This window comes from Trachypithecus francoisi, unplaced genomic scaffold, assembly GCF_009764315.1.
Source record: "Trachypithecus francoisi isolate TF-2019V2 unplaced genomic scaffold, Tfra_2.0 Lachesis_group7, whole genome shotgun sequence".
NCBI classification, from domain to species: Eukaryota; Metazoa; Chordata; class Mammalia; order Primates; family Cercopithecidae; genus Trachypithecus; species Trachypithecus francoisi.
In genome coordinates this window covers 29556502-29581811 of record NW_022681472.1, presented here as the reverse complement: position 1 = coordinate 29581811, position 25310 = coordinate 29556502, and the positions used below count along the sequence as shown (strand labels likewise).

Below are 25310 nucleotides of genomic sequence, written 5' to 3'. Positions count from 1 at the left end.
AGCAGCACAGGTGAGTGTAGAAACACCCAGGGGCTCCTCCACCACTGGGGGCTCCTGTGCAAGCTTCGGCCTGAGAGCTGCCTGTCAGGGTCCTCCTTCCACAAACTGCCAGATGCCCCGTGCCCCAGTGAGGGTGAGGAAGTCCAAGCAAGTACCTTTCTTTCCCACAGGCCTGCTATTCAACAGTGACTCTCAATGCACTGCAACCTCCATGCAATACCTCCACACACTACCTGTTTTGGTGTGGAGCAGGGGATGGTGTGCCCAACTAGTCAGCTGCTGAACAGGGCTGTGGCGCTGCCAGCCAAGGTAGGGCAGCCACTGTCATGCCCACGCAAGATACTGCAGGGCACCCACACCAGATCCTGACCCTCCCTGTAGCCAGGATTTCACCAGGAGCAGAGGTTAGCAGGTCGCACTGGACAGAAGAGGGGAGAGGATCCCAGGGTGCCAGCAGGGAAGTGGGCAGCGAGAACCAAGAACCAGTCCAGGGAAGGTGGGTTCATACCCCATCGTCTCATTAGATTTCACTTACACAAAACACACACTCGAAAACAAAATTATTAAGAATTTCAAGACTGTGATCACAAGGCATTAAACCCCAAGCACAGGGCCCTTCTGTATACGGGGCCCTGGGCTCTGGTCATGAAGCCAACTCTGTCAACTTTGTGGAAGGGGTGGGGGAGGAAGATGGATGAGACTTAAGGATTTGAGAAAGAAATTAAAAACAACTCCTAGGCCGGGCGCGGTGGCTCAAGCCTGTAATCCCAGCACTTTGGGAGGCCGAGACGGGCGGATCACGAGGTCAGGAGATCGAGACCATCCTGGCTAACACGGTGAAACCCCGTCTCTACTAAAAAAAAATACAAAAAAACTAGCCGGGCGACGTGGCGGGCGCCTGTAGTCCCAGCTACTTGGGAGGCTGAGGCAGGAGAATGGCGTAAACCCAGAAGGCGGGGCTTGCAGTGAGCTGAGATCCGGCCATTGCACTCCAGCCTGGGCGGCAGAGCGAGACGCCGTCTCAAACAAAAAAAAAAGAACAACTCCTAGACCAGGTGTGGTGGCTCACGCCTATAATCCCAGCACTTTGGGAGGCCGAAGTGGGCGGATCATGAGGTCAGAAGTTCGAGACCAGCCTGGCCAACATGGTGAAATCCTATCTCTATTAAAGATACAAAAAATTTGTTAGGCATGGTGGCACACACCTATCATCCCAGCTACTGGGAAGGCTAGGGCAGGAGAATCGCTTGAACCAGGGAGGCAGAGGTTGCAGTCAGCCGAGATTGCACCATTGCATTCCAGCCTGGGCAACAGGACGAGACTCTGTTTCAAAAAAAAAAAAAGAACAACCCCTAGTTTTCTATTTAGGGAGACTGTCTTAACACTTAGCAGGTCAGGTAGGCAGACGGAGTTCTAACCTCTTCTGTTGGATAGACCTCTTTTTCAATTGTTTTGTCTGTCTTAGAAGGCTTTTTTTTGTTGTTTTTCTTTTTTTGAGACTGGAGTCTCACTGTGTAGCCCAGGCTGGAGTGCAGTGGTGGGATCTTGGCTCACTACAACGTCTGCCTTCATTCAAGTAATTCTCCTTCCTCAGCCTCCCGGGTAGCTGGGATTACAAACATGTGCTACCACACCCATACTTTTGTATTTTTAGTAGAGACTGGGTTTCACCGTGTTGGCCAGGCTGGTCTGGAACTACTGACCTCAAGTGATCCGCCCGCCTCGGCCTCCCGAAGTGCTGGGATTATAGGTGTGAGCCACTGTGCCTGCCCAGAAAGCTCATATCTTGCTCATATCTTCCATTCTTTTCTTTTCTTTTTTATTATACTTTAAGTTCTGGGGTACATATGCACAACGTGCAGATTTATTACATATGTATACATGTGCCATGTTGGTTTGCTGCACCAATTAATTCATCATTTACATTAGGTATTTCTCCTAATACTATCCCTCCCCCATCCCTCCCACCCCATGACAGGCCCCAGTGTGTGATGTTCCCCTTCCTGTGTCCAAGTGTTCTCATTGTTCAGTTCCCACCTATCAGTGAGAACATGCAGTGTTTGGTTTTCTGTTCTTGTAATAGTTTGCTCAGAATGACGGTTTCCAGCATCATCCATGTCCCTACAAAGGACATAAACACCTCCTTTTTATGGCTGCATAGTATTCCATGGTGTATATGTCCCACATTTTCTTAATCCAGTCTATCATTGATGGATATTTGGGTTGGTTCCAAGTCTTTGCTATTGCGAATAGTGTTGCGATAAACATACATGTGCGCGTGTCTTTATAGCAGCATGATTTATAATCCTTTGGGTATGTACCCAGTAATAGGATGGCTGGGTCAAATAGTATTTCTAGTTCTAGATCCTTAAGGAATCGCCACACTGTCTTCCACAATGGTTGAACTAGTTTATACTCCCACCAACAGTGTAAAAGTGTTCCTATCTCTCTACATCTTCTCCAGCATCTGTTGTTTCCTGACTTTTTAATGATCGCCATTCTAACTGGTGTGAGATGGTATCTCATTGTGGTTTTTATTTGCATTTCTCTGATGACCAGTGATGATGAGCATTTTTTCATGTATCTGTTAGCTGTATAAAAGTCTTCTTTTGAAAAGTGTCTGTTCATATCCTTCACCCACTTTTTGATGGGGTTGTTTGATTTTTTTCTTGTAAATGTGTTTAAGTTCTTTGTAGATTCTGGACATTAGCCCTTTGTCAGATGGGTAGATTGCAAAAATTTTCTCCCATTCTGTAGGTTGCCTGTTCACTCGGATGGTAGTTTCTTTTGCTGTGCAGAAGCTCTTTCATTTAATTAGGTCCCGTTTTTCTATTTTGGCTTTCGTTGTCATTGTTTTTGGTGTTTTAGTCATGAAGTCCTTTCCCATGCCCATGTCCTGAATCATATTGCCTAGAAGAACCTTTCTTCTAGGGTTTTTATGGTTTTAGGTCTAACATTTAAGTCTTTAACCCATCTTGAGTTAATTTGTGTATAAGGTTTAAGGAAGGGATCCAGTTTCAGCTTTCTACATATGGCTAGCCAGTTTTCCCAGCACCATTAATTAGATAGGGAATCCTTTCCCCACTTCTTGTTTTTGTCAGGTTTGTCAAAGATCAGATGGTTGTAGATGTGTGGTGTTATTTCTGAGGCCCCTGTTCTGTTCCATTGGTTTATATCTCTGTTTTGGTACCAGTACCATGCTGTTTTGGTTACTGTAGCCTTATAGTAGAGTTTGATGTCAGGTAGTGTGATGCCTCCAGCTTTGTTCTTTCTGCTTAGGATTGTCTTGGCAATGCAGGCTGTTTTTTGGTTCCATATGAACTTTAAAGTAGTTTTTTCCAATTCTGTGAAGAAAGTCATTGGTAGCTTGATGGGGATGGCATTGAATTTATAAATTACCTTAGGCAGTATAGCTATTTTCACAATATTGATTCCTCCTATCCATGAGCCTGGAATGTTCTTCCATTTGTTTGTGTCCTCTTTTATTTCGTTGAGCAGTGGTTTGTAGTTCTTGAAGAAGTCCTTCACATCCCTTGTAAGTTGTATTCCTAGGTATTTTATTCTCTTTGTAGCAACTGTGAATGGGAGTTCATTCATGATTTGGCTCTCTGTCTGTTATTGGAGTATAGGAATGCTTGTCATTTTTGCACATTATTTTGTATCCTGAGACTTTGCTAAAGTTGCCTATCAGCTTAAGGAGATTTTGGGCTGAGATGATGGGGTTTTCTAAATATACAATCATGTCATCTGCAAACAGGGACAATTTGACTTCCTCTGTTCCTAATTGAACACCGTTTATTTATTTCTCTTGCCTGATTGTCCTGGCAGAATTTCCAACACTATGTTGAATAGGAGTGGTGAGAGAGGGCATCCCTGTCTTGTGCCAGTTTTCAAAGGGAATGCTTCCAGTTTTTGCCCAGTCAGTATGATATTGGCTGTGGGTTTGTCATAAATAACTCTTATTATTTTGAGATATGTCCCATCAATACCTAGTTTATTGAGAGTTTTTAGTATGAAGGGCTGTTGAATTTTGTCAAAGGTCTTTTCTGCATCTATTGATCAGCACGGGAGTTTTCACCTGCTCCGTTTCCGACCTGGGCCGGTTCACCCCTCCTTAGGCAACCTGGTGGTCCCCCGCTCCCAGGAGGTCACCATATTGATGCAAAACTTACTGCGAACTTAGTGCGCTATCGGCATAGCGCACTACAGCCCAGAACTCCTGGACTCAAGCGATCCTCCAGCCTCAGCCTCCCTAGTAGCTGGGACTACAGGCACGCGCCACCGCGCCCGGCTCTGCATCTATTGAGATAATCGTGTGGTTTTTGTCTTTGGTTCGGTTTACATGATGGATTATGTTTATTGATTTGTGTATGTTGAACCAGCCTTGCATCCCAGGAATGAAGCCAACTTGATCTTGGTGGATAAGCTTTTTGATGTGCTGCTGGATTTGGTTTGCCAGTATTTTATTAAGGATTTTCACATTAATGTTCATCAGGAATATTGGTCTAAAATTCTCTTTTTTTGTTGTGTCTCTGCCAGGCTTTGGTATCAGGATGATGTTGGCCTCATAAAATGAGTTAGGGAGGAGTCCCTCTTTTTCTATTGATTGGAATAGTTTCAGAAGGAATGGTACCAGCTCCTCTTTGTACCTCTGGTAGAGTTTGGCTGTGAATCCATCTGGGTCTGGACTTTTTTTGGTTGGTAGGTTATTAATTATTGCCTCAATTTCAGAGTCTGTTATTGGTCTATTCAGGGATTCAACGTCTTCATGGTTTAGTCTTGGGAGAGTGTATGTGTTCAGGAATTTATCCATTTCTTCTAGATTTTCTAGTTTATTTGTGTAGAGGTGTTTATAGTATTCTCTGGTGGTAGTTTGTATGTCTGCAGGATCAGTGGTGATATCCCCTTTATCATTTTTTATTGCATCTATTTGATTCTTCTCTCTTTTCCTCTGTATTAATCTTGTTAGTGGTCTATCTATTTTGTTGATCTTTTCAAAAAACCAGCTCCTGGATTCATTAATTTTGTGAAGGGTTTTTGTCTCTATCTCCTTCAGTTCTGCTCTAATCTTAGTTATTTCTTGCCTTCTGCTAGCTTTTGAATTTGTTTGCTCTTGCTTCTCTAGTTCTTTTAATTGTGATGTTAGGTTGTTGATTTTAGATCTTTCCTGCTTTCTCTTGTGGGCATTTAGTGCTATAAATTTCCCTTTACACACTGCTTTAAATATGTCCCAGAGATTCTGGTATGTTGTGTCTTTGTTCACACTGGTTTCAAAGAACATCTTTATTTCTGCCTTCATTTCGTTATTTACCCAGTAGTCATTCAGGAGTGGGTTGTCCAGTTTCCATGTAGTTGTGCAGTTTTCAGTGAGTTTCTTAATCCTGAGTTCTGATTTGATTGCACTGTGGTCTGAGAGACAATTTGTTGTGATTTCTGTTCTTTCACATTTGCTGAGGAGGGCTTTACTTCCAATTGGAAGTATGTGGTCAATTTTGGAATAAGTGCGATGTGGTGCTGAGAAGAATGTATATTCTGTTGATCTGGGGTGGAGAGTTCTGTAGATGTCTATTAGGTCTGCTTGGTGCAGAGCTGAGTTCAAATCCTAGATATCCTTGTTAACCTTCTGTCTTGTTGATTTCTCTAATATTGACAAAGGGGTGTTAAAGTCTCCTATTATTATTATGTGGGAGTCTAAGTCTCTTTGTAGGTCTCTAAGGATTTGCTTTGTGACTCTGGGTGCTCCTGTATTTGCTACATATATATTTAGGATAGTTAGCTCTTGTTGTTGAATTGATTCCTTTACCATTATGTAATGGCCTTCTTTTTCTCTTTTGATCTTTGATAGTTTAAAGTCTGTTTTATCAGAGACTAGGATTGCAACCCCTGCTTTTTTTTGCTTTCCATTTGCTTGGTAGATCTTCCTTCATTTCTTTGTTTTGAACCTGTGTGTCTCAGCACAGGAGATGGATCTCCTGAATATAGCACACTGATGGATCTTGACTCTTTATCCAATTTGCCAGTCTGTGTCTTTTATTTGGACCATTTAGCCCATTTACATTTAAGGTTAGTATTGTTATGTGTGAATCTGATCCTGTCATTATGATGTTAGCTGGTCTTTTTGCCCATTAGTTGATGCAGTTTCTTCCTAGCATCGATAGTCTTTACAATTTGGCATGCTTTTGCAGTGGCTGGTACTGGTTGTTCCTTTCCATGTTTAGTGCTTCCTTCAGGAGCTCTTGTAAGGCAGGCCTGGTGGTGACAAAATCTCTCAGCATTTGCTTGTCTGTAAAGGATTTTATTTCTCCTTCACTTATGAAGCTTAGTTTGACTGATTATGAAATTCTGGGTTGAAAATTATTTTCTTTAAGAATGTTGAATATTGGCCCCCACTCTCTTCTGGCTTGTAGAGTTTCTGCCAAGAGATCCGCTGTTAGTCTGATGGGCTTCCCTTGTGGGTAACCCGACCTTTCTCTCTGGCTGCCCTTAACATTTTTTCCCTTCATTTGAACCTTGGTGAATCTGACAATTATGTGTCTTGGGGTTGCTGTTCTCAAGGAGTATCTTTGTGGTGTTCTCTGTATTTCCTGAATTTGAATGTTGGCCTGCCTTGCTAGGTTGGGGAAGTTCTCCTGGATACTGTCCTAAAGAGTGTTTTCCAGCTTAGTTCTATTCTCCCCATCACTTTCAGGTACACCAAACAAACGTAGATTTGGCCTTTTCACATAGTCCCATGTCTCTTAGAGGCTTTGCTCATTTCTTTTTACTCTTTTTTCTCTAAACTTCTCTTCTCGGCCAGGCGCGGTGGCTCAAGCCTGTAATCCCAGCACTTTGGGAGGCCGAGACGGGTGGATCACGAGGTCAGGAGATCGAGACCATCCTGGTCTACACGGTGAAACCCCGTCTCTACTAAAAAATACAAAAAACTAGCCGGGCGAGATGGCGGGCGCCTGTAGTCCCAGCTACTCGGGAGGCTGAGGCAGGAGAATGGCGTAAACCCGGGAGGCGGAGCTTGCAGTGAGCCGAGATCGCGCCACTGCACTCCAGCCTGGGTGACAGAGCAAGACTCCGTCTCAAAAAAAAAAAAAAAAAACTTCTCTTCTCACTTCATTTCATTAACTTGATCTTCAATCACTGATACCCTTTCTTCCACTTGATCGAATCGGCTACTGAAGCTTCTGCATGTGTCACAAAGTTCTCATGCCGTGGTTTTCAGCTCCATCATGTCATTTAAGGTCTTCTCTACACTGTTTATTCTAGTTAGCCATTCATCTAATCTTTTTTCAAGGGTTTTAGCTTCCTTGCGATGGTTTCGAACATCCTTCTTTAGCTCAGAGAAGTTTGTTATTACTGACCTTCTGAAGCCTACTTCTGTCAACTTGTCAAAGTCATTCTCCATCCAGCTTTGTTCCGTTGCCGGCGAGGAGCTGCGATCCTTTGGAGGAGAAGAGGCGCTCTGGTTTTTAGAATTTTCAGCTTTTCTGCTCTGGTTTCTCCCCATCTTCGTGGTTTTATCTACCTTTGGTCTTTGATGATGGTGATGTACAGGCGGAGTTTTGGTGTGGATGTCCTTTTTGTTGATGTTGATGCTATTCCTTTCTGTTTATTAGTTTTCCTTCTAACAGTCAGGACACTCAGCTGCAGGTCTGTTGGAGTTTGCTGGAGGTCCACTCCAGACCTCTTTGCCTGGGTATCACCAGCAGAGGCTGCAGAACAGCAAATATTGATCCTGATCCTTCGTCTGGAAGCTTTGCCTCAGAGGGGCACCCAGCTGTCTGAGGTGTCAGTCAGCCCCTACTGGGAGGTGTCTCCCAGCTAGGCTACATACGAGTCAGGGACCCACTTGAGGAGACAGTCTGTCTGTTCTCAGAGCTCAAACACCGTGCTGGGAGAACTACTGCTCTCTTCAGAGATGTCAGACAGGGACATTTAAGTCTGCAGAAGTTTCTGCTGCCTTTTGTTCAGCTATTCCCTGCCCCCAAAAGTGGAGTCTACAGACGCAGGCAGGCCTCGTTGAGCTGCAGTGGGCTCCACCCAGTTCGAGCTACCCACCACTTTGTTTACCTTCTCAAGCCTCAGCAATAGTGGACGCCCCTCCCCAAGCCAGGCTGCTGCCTTGCAGTTCAATTTTGGACTACTGTGCTAGCAGTGAGCCTTGCTCACTGCTGAGCCAGGTGCGGGATAAAATCTTCTGGTGTGCTGTTTGCTAAGACCACTGGAAAAGTGTAGTATTAAGGCAGGAGTGTTCCAATTTTCCAGGTACAGTCTGTCACAGCTTTCCTTGGCTAGGAAAGGGAAATCCCCTGACCCCTTGCACTTACCAGGTGAGGCAATGCCCTGTGCTGCTTCGGCTCACCCTCCATGGGCTGCACCCACTGTCTAACCAGTCCCAATGAAATGAACCAGGTACCTCAGTTGGAAATGCAGAAATCACCCATCTTCTGTGTCAATCACGCTGGGAGCTCCAGACCAGAGCTGTTCCTATTCAGCCATCTTGGAATGGACCCTTCCATGCTTTTCTTTTTTTTTTTTTTTTTTTTTTTTTTTTTTTTTTTTTTTTTTTTTGAGACGGAGTCTTGCTCTGTCACCCAGGCTGGAGTGCAGTGGCCGGATCTCAGCTCACTGCATGCTCTGCCTCCCAGGTTTACGCCCTTCTCCTGCCTCAGCCTCCCAAGTAGCTGGGACTACAGGCGCCCGCCACCTCGCCCGGCTAGTTTTTTGTATTTTTTAGTAGAGACGGGGTTTCACCGTGTTAGCCAGGATAGTCTCGATCTCCTGACCTCTTGATCCGCCCGTCTCGGCCTCCCAAAGTGCTGGGATTACAGGCTTGAGCCACCGCGCCCGGCCCCTTCCATGCTTTTCTTAGGAAGTTAGCTTGAAGCTTTGCCCACAATGAAGAAGGCAAGAGGGAACTTAGGAAGGGCGAGGGAGAACAGAACCCCTTCTTAGGCTCTCCTCTCCTCTTCCCAAAAGGTATCCATGCAGCTCACTCATGGTCCAGTCTAGTTTTCCTGGCAACTATGCAGGAAGCGGGATCTGAGCCTCAGATGGTATTGTACATTGAATTGTGTCCCCTAAAAAGATATGTTGAAGCCCTAACTTTCAGTGCCTGTGAACATGACCTTATTTGGAAACAGGATCTTTGCAGACAGTCAAGTTAAAATGAGGTCATTAGGATGGGCCCTAGTCCAATATCCGTTATTAAGAAGGGGAAATTTGGACACTGAGATAGGAACACATAGGAGGGAAGACCACAGTGAAGGGCCCCAGGAAAAAGATGGCCATCTACAAGGCAAGACGTGCCATAGGCCACCAGAAGCTAGGAGAGAGGCCTGGAACAGATCCATGCCTAGCTCCTGCAGAGGAAGCATGGCCTCGTTATCTTGGTTTCAGACTTCTAAACTCCAGAGCTGTTAGATGATAAATTTCTGTTTTTCTAAGATATTTAGTTTATGGTACTTAGTAACAGCAGCCCCAGCAAAATCCCGGTAATAGAACTTACAGGCTTATAAAGTTTTTTTTAAACAGGATCTTGCTCTGTTGCCCAGGCTGGAGTGCAGTGGTGCAATCACAGCTCACTGCAGCCTCCACTGCCCAAGCTCCAGTGATCCTCCTGCCTCAGCCTCTCAAGTATCTGGGACCATAGTCATGAGCCACCAGGCCCAGCTAATTTTTGTATTTTTGGTAGAGACGGCATTTCACCATGTTGTCCAGGCTGTTCTCAAACTCTTGATGTCAAGCAACCCAAGGCTTTGTGAGCCTTGGCCTCACAAAGTGCTGGGATTGCAGGCATGAACTACCATGCCCAGCTCAGGCTTATTAAATTTAAGATGCTTTGAAATATCCATCTATTGATTCATAAATGTGTTTTTGAAAGAAACAGATATATATGTGTGTGTGTGTGTGTGTGTGTGTGTAAAAACTGGTGAGATTATGGGTAACTTTTACTTTATAATTGCTTGTCCATATTTTCCAAATATCATATCATAAAGATGTATAACTTTTATAACAACCAAAAGGAAAATTATTTTAAACATAGATATATATGGTACTTGCAAATTTGACTCCCAAATTTCAAGGGACTCTTGATACGTCAATGCTTCTTAAATCAGAAAGTCCTAAGTTCTGGGCCCACATACTCAGCTGCCAGATGGCCATGTTTATTTGAATGTTCCAAAATTACCTTGAGCTTAACATGCCCAAGCCAGAACTCATTATGTTTCCCTTAAGAAAAAAAAAAACCTGCCTGTTCTTTTGTACACATCATCTTAGATAATAGCACTTCCATACATCCAGTCACTGGCCCTCAAGTGTGGTGCTTTTTTTTCTTTATCTTTTCTTTTCTTTTTTTTTTTTTTTGAGTCAGGAGTGCAGTGGTGGATCACAGCTAGCCAAGACCTCCTGGGCACAAGTGATCCTCCCACCTCAGCCTCCCAAGTAGCTGGACTAAAGGCTGGTACCACCACACCCAGCTAATTTTTTTTTTTTTTTTTTTTGAGAGATGGGGTTTCACCTCCTTGCCCAGGCTGGCCTCAAACTCTTAGCCTCGGCCTCCCAAAGTGCTGGTATTACAGGTACCCAGCCCAAGAGGTTCTTGATCTTACCTAATCCTTGCCTGCCACATTAAATCAGTGTATCCTGCCTATTCTGTCTCCCAAAACGCTCTCTTTCATCTCCTGCCTGCTACTCCCTGGCTGCCATCACGTTCACCCTTCATGATCTCTCACAGAGCCTCCTGGATGCTCTTCCTTCCACCCAAGTTTCCTGCCTCAGCCTACCCCCACCTCCTGCCATATGGATGCTAGTTATCTGCAAAAATGGAAATCTCAGTGGGTCATCCCTGCCCACGGACTATAGGATACAGGCCAATATTTTGCTCATGACTTATATGCTCACACTGCCCCCTTTTCTAGGCTTATCTCCAGCAATTCCCCACAAGCACATTCTGCTCCAACTACAAAAAAACTACTCTCCAAATAAACCATACTCTTTCATGACTAGATGTGTTTGCATATGCTGTTTCCTCTCCAGGGAATGTTTTTCCCCATCACTCTCTGATGCTTTCAGATTCAAGACTAATAAAATACTCTATTGAAGGCTTGTCTGACCAGCCTGGGCAATATAGTGAGACCCTGTCTCTACAAAAAATTTAAAAATGCCCAGGAGCAATGGCTCATACCTGTAATCCCAGCACTCTGGGAGGCTGAGGCAGGAGGATCACTTGAGCCCAGGAGTTTAAGACCAGCCTGGGCTCAAGATAAGGTGAGACCTTATCTCTATTTTTTAATTAAAATAAAATTAAATTTAAAATTAGGGCCGGGTGCAGTGGCTTACACCTGTAATTCCAGCACTTTGGGAGGCCGAGGCAGTCAGATGGCCTGAGGTCAGGAGTTTGAGACCAGCCTGGCTAACATGATGAAAACCTGTCTCTACTAAAAATGCAAAAATTAGCTGGGCGTGGTGGCACACACCTATAGTCCCAGCTAGTCGGGAGGCTGAGGCAGAATCACTTGAACCCAGGAGGTGGAGGTTGCAGTGAGCTGAGATTGTGCCATTGCACTCCAGCCTGTGTGACAGAGTAAGATTCTGACTCAAAAAAAAAAAAAAAAAATTAGCTGGGCATAGTGACCTGTGCCTGTAGTCCTTGCTACTCAGGAGGCTGTGACTAGACGATGACTTGAGCTGAGGAGTTTGAGGCTGCAGTGAGCTATGATTGCACCACTGCACTCCAATCTGGGTGACGGAGCAAGATCTTTTCTCAAAAAAAAAAAAATCTTATCCCAGTTTTTCTGCCACAGTTATTTAGTAACTATATAGTTAAAACTAATAACATATAGTTCTATTGCTAATAGAACTATATATTATTTACATATACTTTTTTACAATTAATTTACAATAAAATTATATTTAGTATAATTATATGTACATATAATTTTATTGTATGGCAATGGCTCACACCTGTAATGAATTTACAATAAAATTACATGTAATTTTATTGTAAATTTTGTTTTTGTGACAGTATTTCCCAGAATGGAGTGACTTTTTTTTTTTTATACTGATTTGCCAGGTACATGTGCAATCTCATTACCTGCATAGGTTGTGTAGTGGTCAAGTCAGGGCTTTTAGGGTGCCCATCACCCAAGTAACATATACCCATTAACTAATTTTGCATCATCCACCCCCTCACCCTTCCAACTCCTCACTATCATTCCACTCTCTAGTACACGTGTACACATTTTTAGCACCCACTTACGAGTGGGAACATGCAATATTTGACTTTCTGTGCCTGGTTTGTTTCACTTAAGATAATGGCCTCCAGTTCCATCCATGCTGCAGAAAAATACATGATTTCATTTTTGTAATGGCTTAATAATATTCCATTGTGTAAATATACCACATTTTATTTACCCATTCGTCTGTTGATGGACACTTAGGTGAACTCCATATCTTTGCTATTGTGACTAGTGCAATAAACATATGAGTGCAGGTATCTTTTTGATGTAGTGATTTCTTTTCCTTTGACTAGATACCTAGTAGTGAAATTGCTAGATGGAATGGTGGTTCTATTTTTAGTTATTTGATAAATCCCCATACTGCTTTCCATAGAGGCTGCACTAATTTACATCCCCACCAAAAGTGGATGAGTTCTCTTTTCTCCATATTCTTGCTAACATCTGTTACTTTTCATCTTGTTAAGAACAGCCATTCTGGCCGGGGTAAGATGATATCTCATTGCAATTTTAATTTGCATTTCTCTGACGATTAGTGATGCTGAGCATGTTTTTATATACGTGTTGGCCATTTCTAGCTCTTCTTTTGAAAAGTATCTATAAGTATCCATTCATGTCCTTTTCTCACTTTTTTTTTTCTTTTTTTTTGAGACTGAGTCTCACTCTGTCACCTGGACTGGAGTGCAATGGCATGGTCTCACCTCACTGCAACCTCCACCTCCCAGGTTCAAGGGATTCTCCTGCCTCAGCCTCTCAAGTAGCTGGGACTACAGGCGAATGCCACCACACCTGGCTAATTTTTGTATTTTTAGTAGAGACAAGGTTTCCCTATGTTGGCCAGGCTGGTCTAGAACTCCTGACATCGTGATCCACCTGTCTCAGTCTCCCAAAGTGCTGGGATTACAGGCATGAGCCACTGTGCCACTTTTCCCACTTTTTAATGCGGTTGTTTTTGTTGTTGTTGTTGAGTTGTTTGAGTTCCTTGTACATTCTGAATATTAGTACCCTGTTGGATGAATAGTTTGTGAATTTTTTCTCATATACTACAGACTGTCTGTTCACTCCATTATTTCTTTTGCTATGTAGAAGCTTTTTGATGTAATTAAATCCTTTTTATCTACTTTTGTCTTTATTGTCTGTGCTTTTGAGATCTTTGTCATAAATTCTTTGTCTAGACCAATGTCCAGAAGAATCTTCCCTAGGTTTCTTCTAGTATATTTATAATTGCAGATCTTATGCTTAAGTTGTTAATCCATCTTGAGTTGATTTTTGAATGTGGTGAGAGATAGGGGTCCAGTTTCATTCTTCTGCATATGGCAATCCAGTTTTCCCCAGAGTGAGGAGCAAGGAGATACTACCATTCAACTTCAGATAACCAGAACCTAAATCATGATTTGCTCAAATTAGGTTCAATAGATGTTTATGGAAGAAAGTGGGAGGAGGGAGAGAAGAAGTAGACAAGCTGACTTGAGTCTGACACCTCTGAGGTCTCAAGAAAGAGAAACTTTGAAGATTCAGGTAAAATATCAGTGTAATCCCACAGAGATTGTGTAAAATAATTGTAAAACAGTTGTGCAAAAGAAATGCACAATTAAAAAAAAAACAGTAATCTGCTAAGGGAATTTTTTTTTTTCAAAGAGAAAGCATGACACAGTAGAAGAGTCATATCTTAGAGTTAGGAGGCTACTCTGTTACTAGTTCTCCAAATGACCATGGACACCTTACTGAGCCACTGCAAACATCAGTTCCCTCATTATAAAGATGACAGGACCGGAAAATCAGTAACAAAAAAAGGATTCTTATTCTGAACACTGCTCTAGGCTTTTTTTTTTTTTTCTTTTACACACATTCTCTAATTTAATTCTTAAAACTATGTATGATGTGTTTTACTTCCCCATTTTACAGCTGAGGAAAATGAGGCCAAGAAAGGTTAAATATTAATAACATGCTGAAAGTCACATTGCTGGTAAACGGAAAAGCTGGAATATAGTTTTAAAGTGGTAATTCTTTTTTTTAAATTCATTTTTTATTTATATTTTTTATCCCTTGGTGCAAGATCTCTGTAAGGGTCCTAATTTCTGGATGTTATTATTCTGTAAATAATTCCAAGGAGGAACATAAAGGCAGAAGTCACTGAAGAAACCAATGACTGTATAGAAAATCTGGTGAGTTACTATGAAAAATATTAACAATACAAATCATATAAGTGTCATCTTAACAATTCAAGTACATAATTATAAAATGCTATTTAAGCTGCTAAAAGTAAAAACTTTGGATAGAAAAAGAATTATTACCAGAAAAGGAAGTTTTCATTTTCAATGTATTTAATTTTCATAAGGAATTGTTTCCTATTCTAAAAGTAATATGAATTGAACACTTACCTCCCTTCAGAGCTCTGCAAAAAGAATAATCATCATCAGATCCTCGGCAAATAATTTCTTTGCGCTTTGGAAGAGTCATGGAGTTGACAGTTATACAGAGATTGAAATATAATTGCTTTAAATCTCTCCCTTTAAAAGAAAAAATCCCATTAGGTCCTCAAATAGTAGATTCTTCTATACATAATAATTAACATTTGTTGTATAGTTAAAAGGGGCCCTGTGCTTTTCTTACATTATTTCATTTAATCATCACAACTATCTAAAAGGTGGGTATTATTACTCTTCTTCTGCAGATAAGAAAACTGAAGTTCTGAGAGGGCAACTAGTAAATCATAATCAAATACAATGTTCCACGGTAAAACTATGCATGCTCTGCCTAAAAACAGAAGAGCCTTCATAACTTCTTAGAGAAAACAATGAAATAAAGACATAAAATGTCTAGTTCTAGTCATGGTTCTGCTAGAAAATTCAAAAGAAAAGAAAGGGAAAAGAAAGACAGTGGGACAGTCAACTTTCTAGGAGTTCTGATGAAAGAGTTCTTGAGAATAAAATAGAATCTTTTGATGAAAAATAAATATATGGCTATTTTTTAATTTCCTCATGATCCCGCCTATTTCCAACTACCATGAAAAATTCCAGTAATCAATGCATTTTTCTCAACTCTTCCAACTTATTCAGTTGGCCCAAATGAAAAAGATGCACAATCCTTTTCTTTGTTTTTCTTTTCTTTTTTTTTTTTTTTTTTTTTTTTTGAGACAGACTGGAGTGCAGTGGCATAATCTTGGCTCACTGCAACCTTCACTGCCCAGGTTCAAGCGATTCTCCTGCCTCAGCCTCCCAAGTAGCTGGGATGACAGGCACCTGCCACCGCATCCAGTTAATTTTTTTTATTTTTAGTAAAGATAGGGTTTCACCATCTTGGCCAGGCTGGTCTTGAAGTCCTGACCTCATGATCCAACCGCCTCAGCCTCCCAAAGTGCTGGAATTACAGGCATGAGCCACTGTGCCCGGCCAAAAAAGATGCACAATCCTTTTCATAATGAAAACAATTTTGCAACCACTACCTCACTGAAAATATTTTCCTAGTAAGATCACCATGACTCATTATAACCATAATCAAAAGACAACTTTTCTAACTTTAATTTGAACTTGGCTATGCTTAATAGAACTGCCTGCTTCTTTCCCTAAACCTTCTTTGGTGTTGGTGAAACCACTCTCTTCCAGGTGTCCTCCAATCTCTCTGACTCCTCCTCCTCAGTCTATTTCATTGACTCCTAGATTTCTCCAGGTTCTAGCCTCAGTTCTCCTCAATTTTCAGTCTGCACACACTCTCAGACCAAGTACCACATAAGGTGACAATTCTCAAATCAACTTTAGTCTCAACCTTTCTCCTGAGCAGTGATCCCATGTATTTATTCAATATCTCTACTCAAATTTTGCCCAGTTATCTTACCCAACAGATCTAAAAATGATTTCCTCCTCTTCATCACCAAATTGGCACTAGAATTCCCAGTCCTAGTAAATCTTTCTAACCTCCTTTTCATCCCCATTACCTTGCTGCCTTCATGCAGGCCCTCATTGCTCTGAACCTGAAGCACCAGCAACCTTCCTAATTTGTCTTCATTTCTCAACTTTCAGGGTAGGGTGTGGAGAAGAATATCATGGGGTCTGTTTCAAACAGTGATTCCATGGCCTACTCCATGGACTTGGGCTTGAACTTCTCCAAAAGCAGGGCTGTGTGTAGAAGTTGAAAGACCGTTTTCACAATGAATTCCTAGAGACACAGAAGCACAAGACAGTGCCACTGTGGTGTCCAGTGACAATGCAGGGCAAAGGACCTTCTTCCATTTCTTCGTGAAACACAGCATGATTCCAGTCTTCAATAACTCCAGGAAAGGAAGTCCTGCTTTGACAACTCAATAGTTTATGTTGTGAGAAACTCCTTGGCCTTGGACACCCCTGTGGTCATGTTAAGAACATGAATAATGGCAACAATGAGACACCACTTTTGTGGCTCAGCAGGCTAGGGATGTCAATGTGGGTGTTGGAGTGAGGGACAAGAAACATGGGCTGGGCACGGTGGCTCACGCCTGTAATCCTAGCAATTTGAGAGGCTGAGGCGGGCAGATCACCTGAGGTCAGGAGTTCGAGACCATCCTGGCCAACATGGAAAACCCCATCTCTGCTAAAAATACAAAAATCAGCTGGGCGCGGTGACAGGCTCCTGTAATCCCAGCTACCAGGGGTACTGAGGCAGGAGAATTGTTGGAACCTGAGAAGTGAAGGCTGCAGTGAGCCGAGATCACACCACTGCACTCCAACCTGGGTGATAGAGTGAGACTCCGTCTCAAAAAAAGAAAAGAAACATGGTGGCTGTCATGTGGTATATAAGAGGCCTGTTTTTTAGCTTACCAAAGACAATTCCAGGAACTTCCAGAAATAACCTTAAAGGAAGCTTATGCTCCAGTTTTATTTGTCAATCAGTTAATAATATACAAATAATTTACTAGCAAGGCTATGACGTCTCAAAAGATATCATTTCTATTCTCAACCTATTTTTGGTTCAAGTTTGTACTTGTATCTCCTTCTGAATTCAAGTAGAAATAAGGCCATAAAAATAAGGTTGATTTCCATGAATGTGGCCTCACACTTTATACCAACATTATAGTATATTCTATGGAAACTCAGGTCATAATTGCGCTATAAAAATGTGACTGAATAATTATTGTGTTGATGAATTAATATAATTTGTTACATAAATGTCATATTTAGTGAGAAATAATAAAACATTTGTGATGGCCATCGAGATGTGTTCCTCAAATTTCCCTTCAAAAGCAGCTGCTGTGAGGAGAGTAGCTGGCAGAGAGTCTGCAGCTGCCGCACCTTCACATCTATCTCAGTACTCAGCCAGAGGCCACCCTCTCATAGGCTACTCCTATAATGATCCAGCACTGCAAGGACCCTAGAGCCAGACTACTCCCGCCTGTCATGGGACTCTTATGACAGGCATTCTGCTCTGGGGCTCCCTATGTTGCCCAGGCCAAGAGTGTCTCAGGGATGCATTCTGGTCTGAGGGTTATCCTACTTAATTCTCTTTCCTCCCTACTCTCTTTTCAAAGGTATCAGAGCTGCACCCCAATCTGAATTTTCTCCTAGCCTACTCTGGCTTCCTTTATTGTTCACAGGTGTTTCCTCCAAGAACTCTCTAGCCTAATTCCTTCTTAGTGTCTGCTTTTCAGAGAACTCTAAATGTTTTCGTACTGTCTTATTATCTTGGCCTGGAAAGATACAACCTGTTTCCTGTGTGTAAGGGGAAGGGATTCAATTGAAAGTGAGATTACTCATTATGTAAATCATCTTTTATGGCAAATGTGTAGGGGTAAAACCTGCCAACAGACCAGAAAACAGAACCCAGGAAAAAGGAAGAAACTGTAGAGCCTTAGCCAAGCAAACCTTTATTTATTTTATCCTTGGCCAGGAAATTGGAGGAAATAGAGTTAATCATCCTTTGCTCTGTGCTGTCACTAAGCTCTATTCCTATCACTTCACTTATACCGTACTATCTGCACATCTGTCTCTCCTATTGCACTGATGGATTCCTGAATTTCAAGAGAATGTCTTATTGGGTGGGCACGGTGGCTCACGCCTGTAATCCCAGCACTTTGGGAGGCCTAGGCGGGTGGATCACTTGAGGTCAGGAGTTCAAGACCAGCCTGGCCAACATGGTGAAACCCCATCTCTACTAAAAATACAAAAATTAGCTGGACGTGGTGGTGGGTGCCTATAATCCCAGCTACACAGGAGGCTGAGGCAGGAGAATGGATTGAACCCAGCAGACAGAGACTGCAGTGAGCCGAGATCATGCCACTGTACTCCAGTCTGGGCAACAGACAGAGACTCTATCTCAAAAAAAAAAAAGAAAAAAAGAGAGAGAGAGAGAATATCTTATCAATGAATTTACAGTGCCTAGCACAATACTTATAATTTACTAAGCATTTTTTAGTGAATAAATGAATGCAGATACGGAGTGTCAAAAAAACAGGTTGAACAACTAGAATCATGAAAATTAAAACACAAGTTTATTGTCTACCAACCCTGGGTTCTCAGTTTTGGGAATTTTGTTGTTGTTGTTTTTCATTTTTCTGGTAAGCCAGATAACTAATATCAGGGGGAAAATGTTTAAGCTTATTTATGTAAAACTACTCTGTAAAGCATTAATATAAAACAAGCTCCAAATCTAAACTAGTATGTGAATATGGTGATAATGATGATGATAAAGATTAAAACTAAAGTTTTCTGGGATTCCAGAGCTTACAGGCAAAAAGCAATGTTGGGTAACTGGTAGGAGAAGAAAAAGGTTTGTATCTGCACAGAGATTGAGATATAGCCCCATGCTATCACCCCACCTGTGTTAGTTTTTTCTAAGCTGATAACAAGAAGAGTCAGAGAGAGGAAAACCAAGACACAACACAAAGCAAAACAAAACACATTGCCTTCTGTCATCACATTATTACTGTCTTTTTCTCTAGAAAGACCATCTTTAAAAAATTTTAAAGTCCTGGCTTGCTCACACACAGATCTTCCACTAATGGAAACCCAATATTACTTATAGCTAATGATTGACAAAGCATATACCTGTAAAATTATTGGACTTCTGAAGTTATTTCCATTTCTACCCACATGTTCTTGTGTAATCCTCTCCCAATAGTATGGGCTAGCCTAGTGATTTGCTTCTAACCAATAGAACACAGCAAAGTTGATGGAGTGTTACTTCCATGATTATGCTACATAAGATTGTGAATTTTGCCTAGTTAGCTGACTGTCCCCCTTGCTGGCTTTGAAAAAGCAAGCAGCCGTATTGAAAATGCCCATGTGGTAAGGAACTGACGGTGGCCAACAGCCATCAAGGGACTGAATACTAACAACTGAATACAGACAACAGCTGCATGAGTTTAGAAGTATAATTTCCTAGTTGAGCCTCAGAAGGGACTCCAGCCTGGCAAACACCTTGATTGTAGCCTTATGGTAGACCTTGAAGCAGACACAGGTAAGCCATGCCCAGAATACTGATCAACAAAGATGATGAGATAGTAAGTGTGCGCTGTGTTAAGCCACAAAGATCATGGTAATTTGTTATATAGCAATAGATAACGAACACAAGTATATTTGAAACACAATCATTTATCATTGATATTTCTTAACTCCTTTGATTGGTCTATAAAAGCAAAAATTGGGACTTACTTGGAATGTAGAAAATGTGCAACAATCCTCTGGATCCCTTCAATTCTATGCAGGGATTAACATTAATTGAAATTGGGTATTGCATTTTATCTAAAAGCAATAAAGATAATGTCAATAAATTACTACAAATCATCTCCAATAAGTATAGTATTCTGGATATCAGCCTTTTAAGATTAATTTTGCATTAAAATCATAAAATAAGAAAAATTGATGATGCTTGAAAATGTCTCCCCAGAGGAATGACATCAGCAGCGTGTCAGAATCAGAAGCCCTGAACTCTTCTTGCCTCCACTAACACAACAATTTACAGAAAAATTCCCTTTGTGAGAAATCAAACTAATTGAAAGACTCCTGCACCCAAGGAGAACTCAAAACCAGATTCAACAAAGCCAGTAGGGAGACTTGGGACATTCTTTAAACAGAGATTATTACCCTGGTGTGGTGTTATACAATCAGGAAGAGACCCCCCACCCCCAGCTCCTAGCTCCACCCTTGGGAGGAAAGAAGTTGTTTCACATGTCCAGAACCCCAACTTTTTCACGAGGGCTCCCCAGAGGACTGGCTTCTGTCTTGCCAGTCTTTGAGTTCCGATGAGTCTGGCACAGTCTACCACCCAGGGGAGAATAAAGGCAGTGTCTTGGGCAGATAGGCATCATTGATCCTCCCCTCTGCTCAGCACAGACTGAGCAGAGGAAAAATCTTAGTTCTCAGCTTTCTCCTGGGGAGGGAGAGTTAATCCGTGCATCCAGCACCCCAACTTCTCTGGGGATCCCAAAACACTTACATCTTTCTCATCAGTCCTAGAGCTCTGACAGGTCTGGCATAGTCTAGCTGCCTGGCAGGGGAATGGAGACAACAGATTGGGCTGGTAGATGCCACAGTTCCCTCCACCACCCCATCTCTGGCTCAGCACAGAATAGGTGGACAAAAAAACACAGCTGCCTGCATCTCCCTGAAGTGAGAAAGAGTTGGTAGAGGACCCCAGAATCTCCCCAGGCTAATAGTGAAGTGGGAAATTAAAGAAAGAAAGAAAAATAAAAATAAAATTAAAAAGAGAAAGAAAGAAGCTTTTCTGTATTAGGCCAACTCATCTCAAAGGCAGTAGCAGGCAAGGCCCAGCCCCGGGAAAAGTCTTGATAAACACTATCTGAGAAGCTAGGACACAAAGGAATGTGCTCAGCACTCCCTCAACACAGGGAGAGGAAAAACAAATTTTCCTTTCTTTTATGGTATGAGTTTATAGATTCTTGCTCTCTGTAACTAGTAACTTCAAGTATTCTGTTTTATTTAAGAAGTACAGTGAAGGTCATGATAAGCCTGAGCAGGCCTGAACTATAGCCATCTGGGCACCATGGTGAAGATTATGAGATAAACCACTGCAAGGCTCTTTTGAACAAAACCTAGATAACAGACATCTGGGTTGCATAGCAACGATCATGTGTAATCCTGAGTTATGAACCTGTCGCAATTTGATTAATTGTTCTGCCTCTATATCCTTGCTTTCGTGCCACTGTAAGCCTGCTTCAAGCTAGCCTCCCCGCTTTTAGAAGTGTGTATAAAAGTCAAGTGCTGTCTTTGTTCTGGGCCCAGTTTTTAGATGTTAAGTCTGCTGGGTCTGAGTGCATTCAATAAAGATCCTCCTGCTTTACCCTGAGGTCTCTCTCATCCTCCTGATTCCCACAACAATAGGTGTGGGTTATGTTCCTGTGTGAGGCCAATTTGTGAAGACTGAAAGAGATGTCTGCTTTGTAATGTGCAGATGCCAAACAGAGAAACAAGGAAAATGAAAGATCAGGCAAAAATGTTTCAAACAAAGGAGCAAGACACATCTTCCTCACTTATGCTAAGGAAATGAAGTTATATGATTTACCTGACAGACAATTTGAAATACCTTTTATAAAGATGCTCACTGAAGTCAAGAGAACAATACATGAATGTAGTGAGAACTTCAATAAGAAGAAAGAAAACATTTTAAAAGACCACACAGAAATCATGGAGCTGAAGGCTGGGCATGGTGGCTCATGCCTGTAATCCCAGCACTCTGGGAGGCCAAGGCGGGTGGATCACCTGAGGTCAGGAGTTCTAGACCAGCCTGGCCAACATGGCGAAACCCCATCTCTATGAAAAAAAATACAAAAATTAGCTGGGTGTGGTGGCACGTGTCTGTAATCCTAGCTACTTGGGAGGCTGAGGCTGGAGAATCGCTTGAACCCAGGAGGTGGAGATTGCAGTGAGCCAAGATTGCACCACTACACTCCAGCCTAGGTGACAGAACAAGATGCTGTCTCAAAAGAAAAGAAAGAAGAAAGAAAGAAGAAAGAAAGAAAGAAAGAAAGAAAGAAAGAAAGAAAGAAAGAAAGAAAGAAAGAAATAAATAAATCATGGAACTGAGGAACACAATAACTGAACTAAAAAAGTTCACTAGAGGGGTTCAGCAGCAGACTAGACCAAGTAGATGAAAGGATCAGTGAACTCAGAGACAGATCACTGCAAAAGGATTCAATCAGAGGAGCAAAAGGAAACAATAATTTAAAAGAGTGAAGAAAACTTAAAGTAATGGTGAGATACTACCAACCAGAACCATATATGCATTATGAGAGTTCCAGAAGTGGAAGAAAAAAAGAACAGACTACAGAAAGTTTATTCAAAGAAATAATGGCTATAATCTCAGCCACTCGGGAGGCTGAGTCACAAGAATCACTTGAGCCCAGGAGACAGAGGTTGCAGTGAGCCGAGATCATGCCACTGTACTCCAGCCTGGTTGAAAGAGCAAGACTCTGTCTCAAAAAAGAAAAAGAAAGAAAGAAAGAGAGAGAGAGGAGAGAGAGAGAGAGAGAGAGAGAGAGAGAAGAGAGAGAGAGAGAGAGAGGAGAGAGAGAGAGAGGAGAGAGAGAAGAAAGGAAGGAAGGAAGGAAGGAAGGAAGGAAGGAAGGAAGGAAGGAAGGAAGGATTGAAAACTTCCCAAATCTAGGGAAGAAAATGGAAATAATGGAAATACAAATCCAAGAAGCCCAATGAAATAGTTTTGTTTGTTGGTTTGTTTTTAAATACAGGGGTCTGCTCTGTCACCCAAGCTGGAGTGCAGTGATGTAATCATAGCTCATTGCAGCTTCTAATTCCTGGGCTCAAGTGATCCTCTTACCAATAGCTGAGACTACAGGTGCATACCACCACACTCACCTAAGTTTTTTATTTTTATTTTTTTATTTTTTTATTTTTTTTAATTTTTTTGTAGAGATGAGGTCTCACTATGTTGCTTAGGCTGGTCTTGAACTCCTGGACTCAAGTGATCTTCCTGCCTCAGCATCCCAAAGTGCTGGAATTACAGACATAAGTCACTACATGTGGCCTGTTTTTTGTGTGGTTTGGTTTGTTTTTAATTTAAAAAAAATTGTAGAGGCCAAGTGTGCTGGCTCATGCCTGTAATTCCAGCACTTTGGGAGGCCAAGGCAGATGGATGGTTTGAGGTCAGGAGTTCAAGACCAGCCTGGCCCACATAGCAACACTCCATCTCTGCAAAAAAATACAAAAATTATCTGGGCATGTCAGCACAGCATGTGCCTGTCATCCCAGCTATTCGGGAGGCTGAGGCACAAGAATCACTTGAATCCAGGAGGTGGAGGTTGCAGTGAGCTAAGATCACACCTCTGCACTCCAGCCTGTATGACAGAGCGAGACTGTCTCAAAAAAAAAAAAAAAAAAAAAAATCTGTAGAGATGGAGTCTTTCTTTGTTGACCAGGCTGGTCTCCAACTCCTAAAGTGTAGAGTTGTTATATGTGATTCAATTTAAGTTGTCATTAGCTTAAAACAGACTGTCAAAACTATAAGGTGTTGCTATGGTTGGAATGCATTCCCTAAAGTTCATGCATTGGAAATTTAATACCCAGTACAAGAGTGTTGAGGGGTGGAACCTCCAAGAGATGATCAGTTCATGAGGGCTCTGCCCTTATGAATGAATGAATGCTGTTGTTGCGGGAGTGGATTAGTTATTGTGGGTATGGATTCCTGATAAAAGGATGAGTACAGCCTCCTTCCCCACCCCTCACACGTGCTCTTTTGGCCTTCTGCCCTTCTGCCATGGGATGATGCAGCAAGAAAACCCTTGCTAGATGTTGCTCAATGTTGGATTTCTCAACAACCAGAACCATGAGCCAAATAAATTTCTGTTTATTATAAATTATCCAGTCTTATATATTCTGTTGTAGCAGCAAAAAACAAATGAAGATAGAAAATTGGTGCCAGAGTAGTGAGGTGTTGCTGTAACAGGTACCTAAAAATATGGAAGCAGCTTTGAAAATGGATAATAGGCAGAGGTTGGAAGAGTTTGGAGGAACAGGCTAGAAAAAATTCCATATTGCCATGAACAGAGCATTAAGGGCAATTCTGATGCGGGCTCAGAAGAAGGGAAGAAATGTAGGGAAAGTCTGGAAATTCTTAGGGATTACTTAAATGGTCATAATCAGAATGTTGGTAGAAATGTGGAAGGTAAAGGCAATTCTGATGAGGCCTCAGACACAACCGAAAAACAAGGTACTGGAAACTGCAATAAAGGCCATCCTTGCTACACAGTTGCAAAGAACTTGATAGACTTTTGTCTGTTTCCTAAAACTGTGTGAAAAGTAGAACTTAAGAGCAGGAATCTATACTGTCTGATAGAAGAAATAGATACGCAGGAAAGTGCTTAAGGTGCTGCATGGCTTCTTTTGGCCACTTATAGTAAAATTCGATAACGAAATTAGTATGGATAGAAGGGAGCCAAGTGTTCTTCTACATCAAGACAATGGGAGAATGACCTGAAAGGCATTTCAAATATCATTAAGATAGGCTAGGACTTTGAGGGCAAGGTCATATATGAAAAGCCCATAGTCAACATCATACTCAATGGTGAAAAACTGAAAGTTTTTCCTCTAGGATCAGGAACAAGGCAATGATGTCCATTCGCACCACTCTTGGTCAGCATAGTACTAGAAGTCCTAGCCAAAGCAATTAGTCAAGAAAAAACAAAAAAGGCATCCAAATTGGAAGGGAAGAAGTAAAATTATCTTTTTGCAGATGACATGGTCTTATATATAGAAATCCCTAAAGACTTCATTAAAAATTGTTACAGCTGGCTGGACATGGTAGCTCGTGCCTGTAATCTCAGCACCTTGGGAGGCAGAGGTGGAAGGATCACATAAGGCCAGGAGTTCAAGACTAGCCTGGGCAACATAGCAAGACCCTGTCTCTATTACAAACTTTAAAAATTTTTACAGAAAATAAAAATGTAAAAAATTGTTAGAACTAATAAATGAATTCTGCAAAATTGCAGGATATAAAATGAACCTACAAAAATCAGTAATGTTACTATACACTATCAACAAGCTATTAGGCCTGGTGCAGTGGCTCACACCTGTAACCCCATCACTTTGGGAGGCCGAGACAGGAGAATCACTTGAGTCCAGGAATTCAAGACCAGCCTGG

General features: G+C 41.9%; 1 protein-coding gene across 3 annotated transcripts in view; it reads right to left on the bottom strand.

Moving 5' to 3' along the window:
- Positions 1–25310, bottom strand: part of LY96 (lymphocyte antigen 96) — a 46762-nt gene that overhangs the window by 12514 nt on the left and 8938 nt on the right. For 2 of the 3 annotated variants that reach the window (XM_033202387.1, XM_033202389.1), the window contains exons 2-3: positions 19850–19939; positions 14609–14737 (exon numbers count right to left, since the gene is read on the bottom strand). In XM_033202387.1, the coding sequence (XP_033058278.1) occupies positions 14609–14737; positions 19850–19939 (219 nt within the window). Of the gene's footprint in view, positions 1–9713; positions 10222–14608; positions 14738–19849; positions 19940–25310 lie in introns of those variants that run through there. The other variant, XM_033202388.1, reaches the window with a different exon arrangement.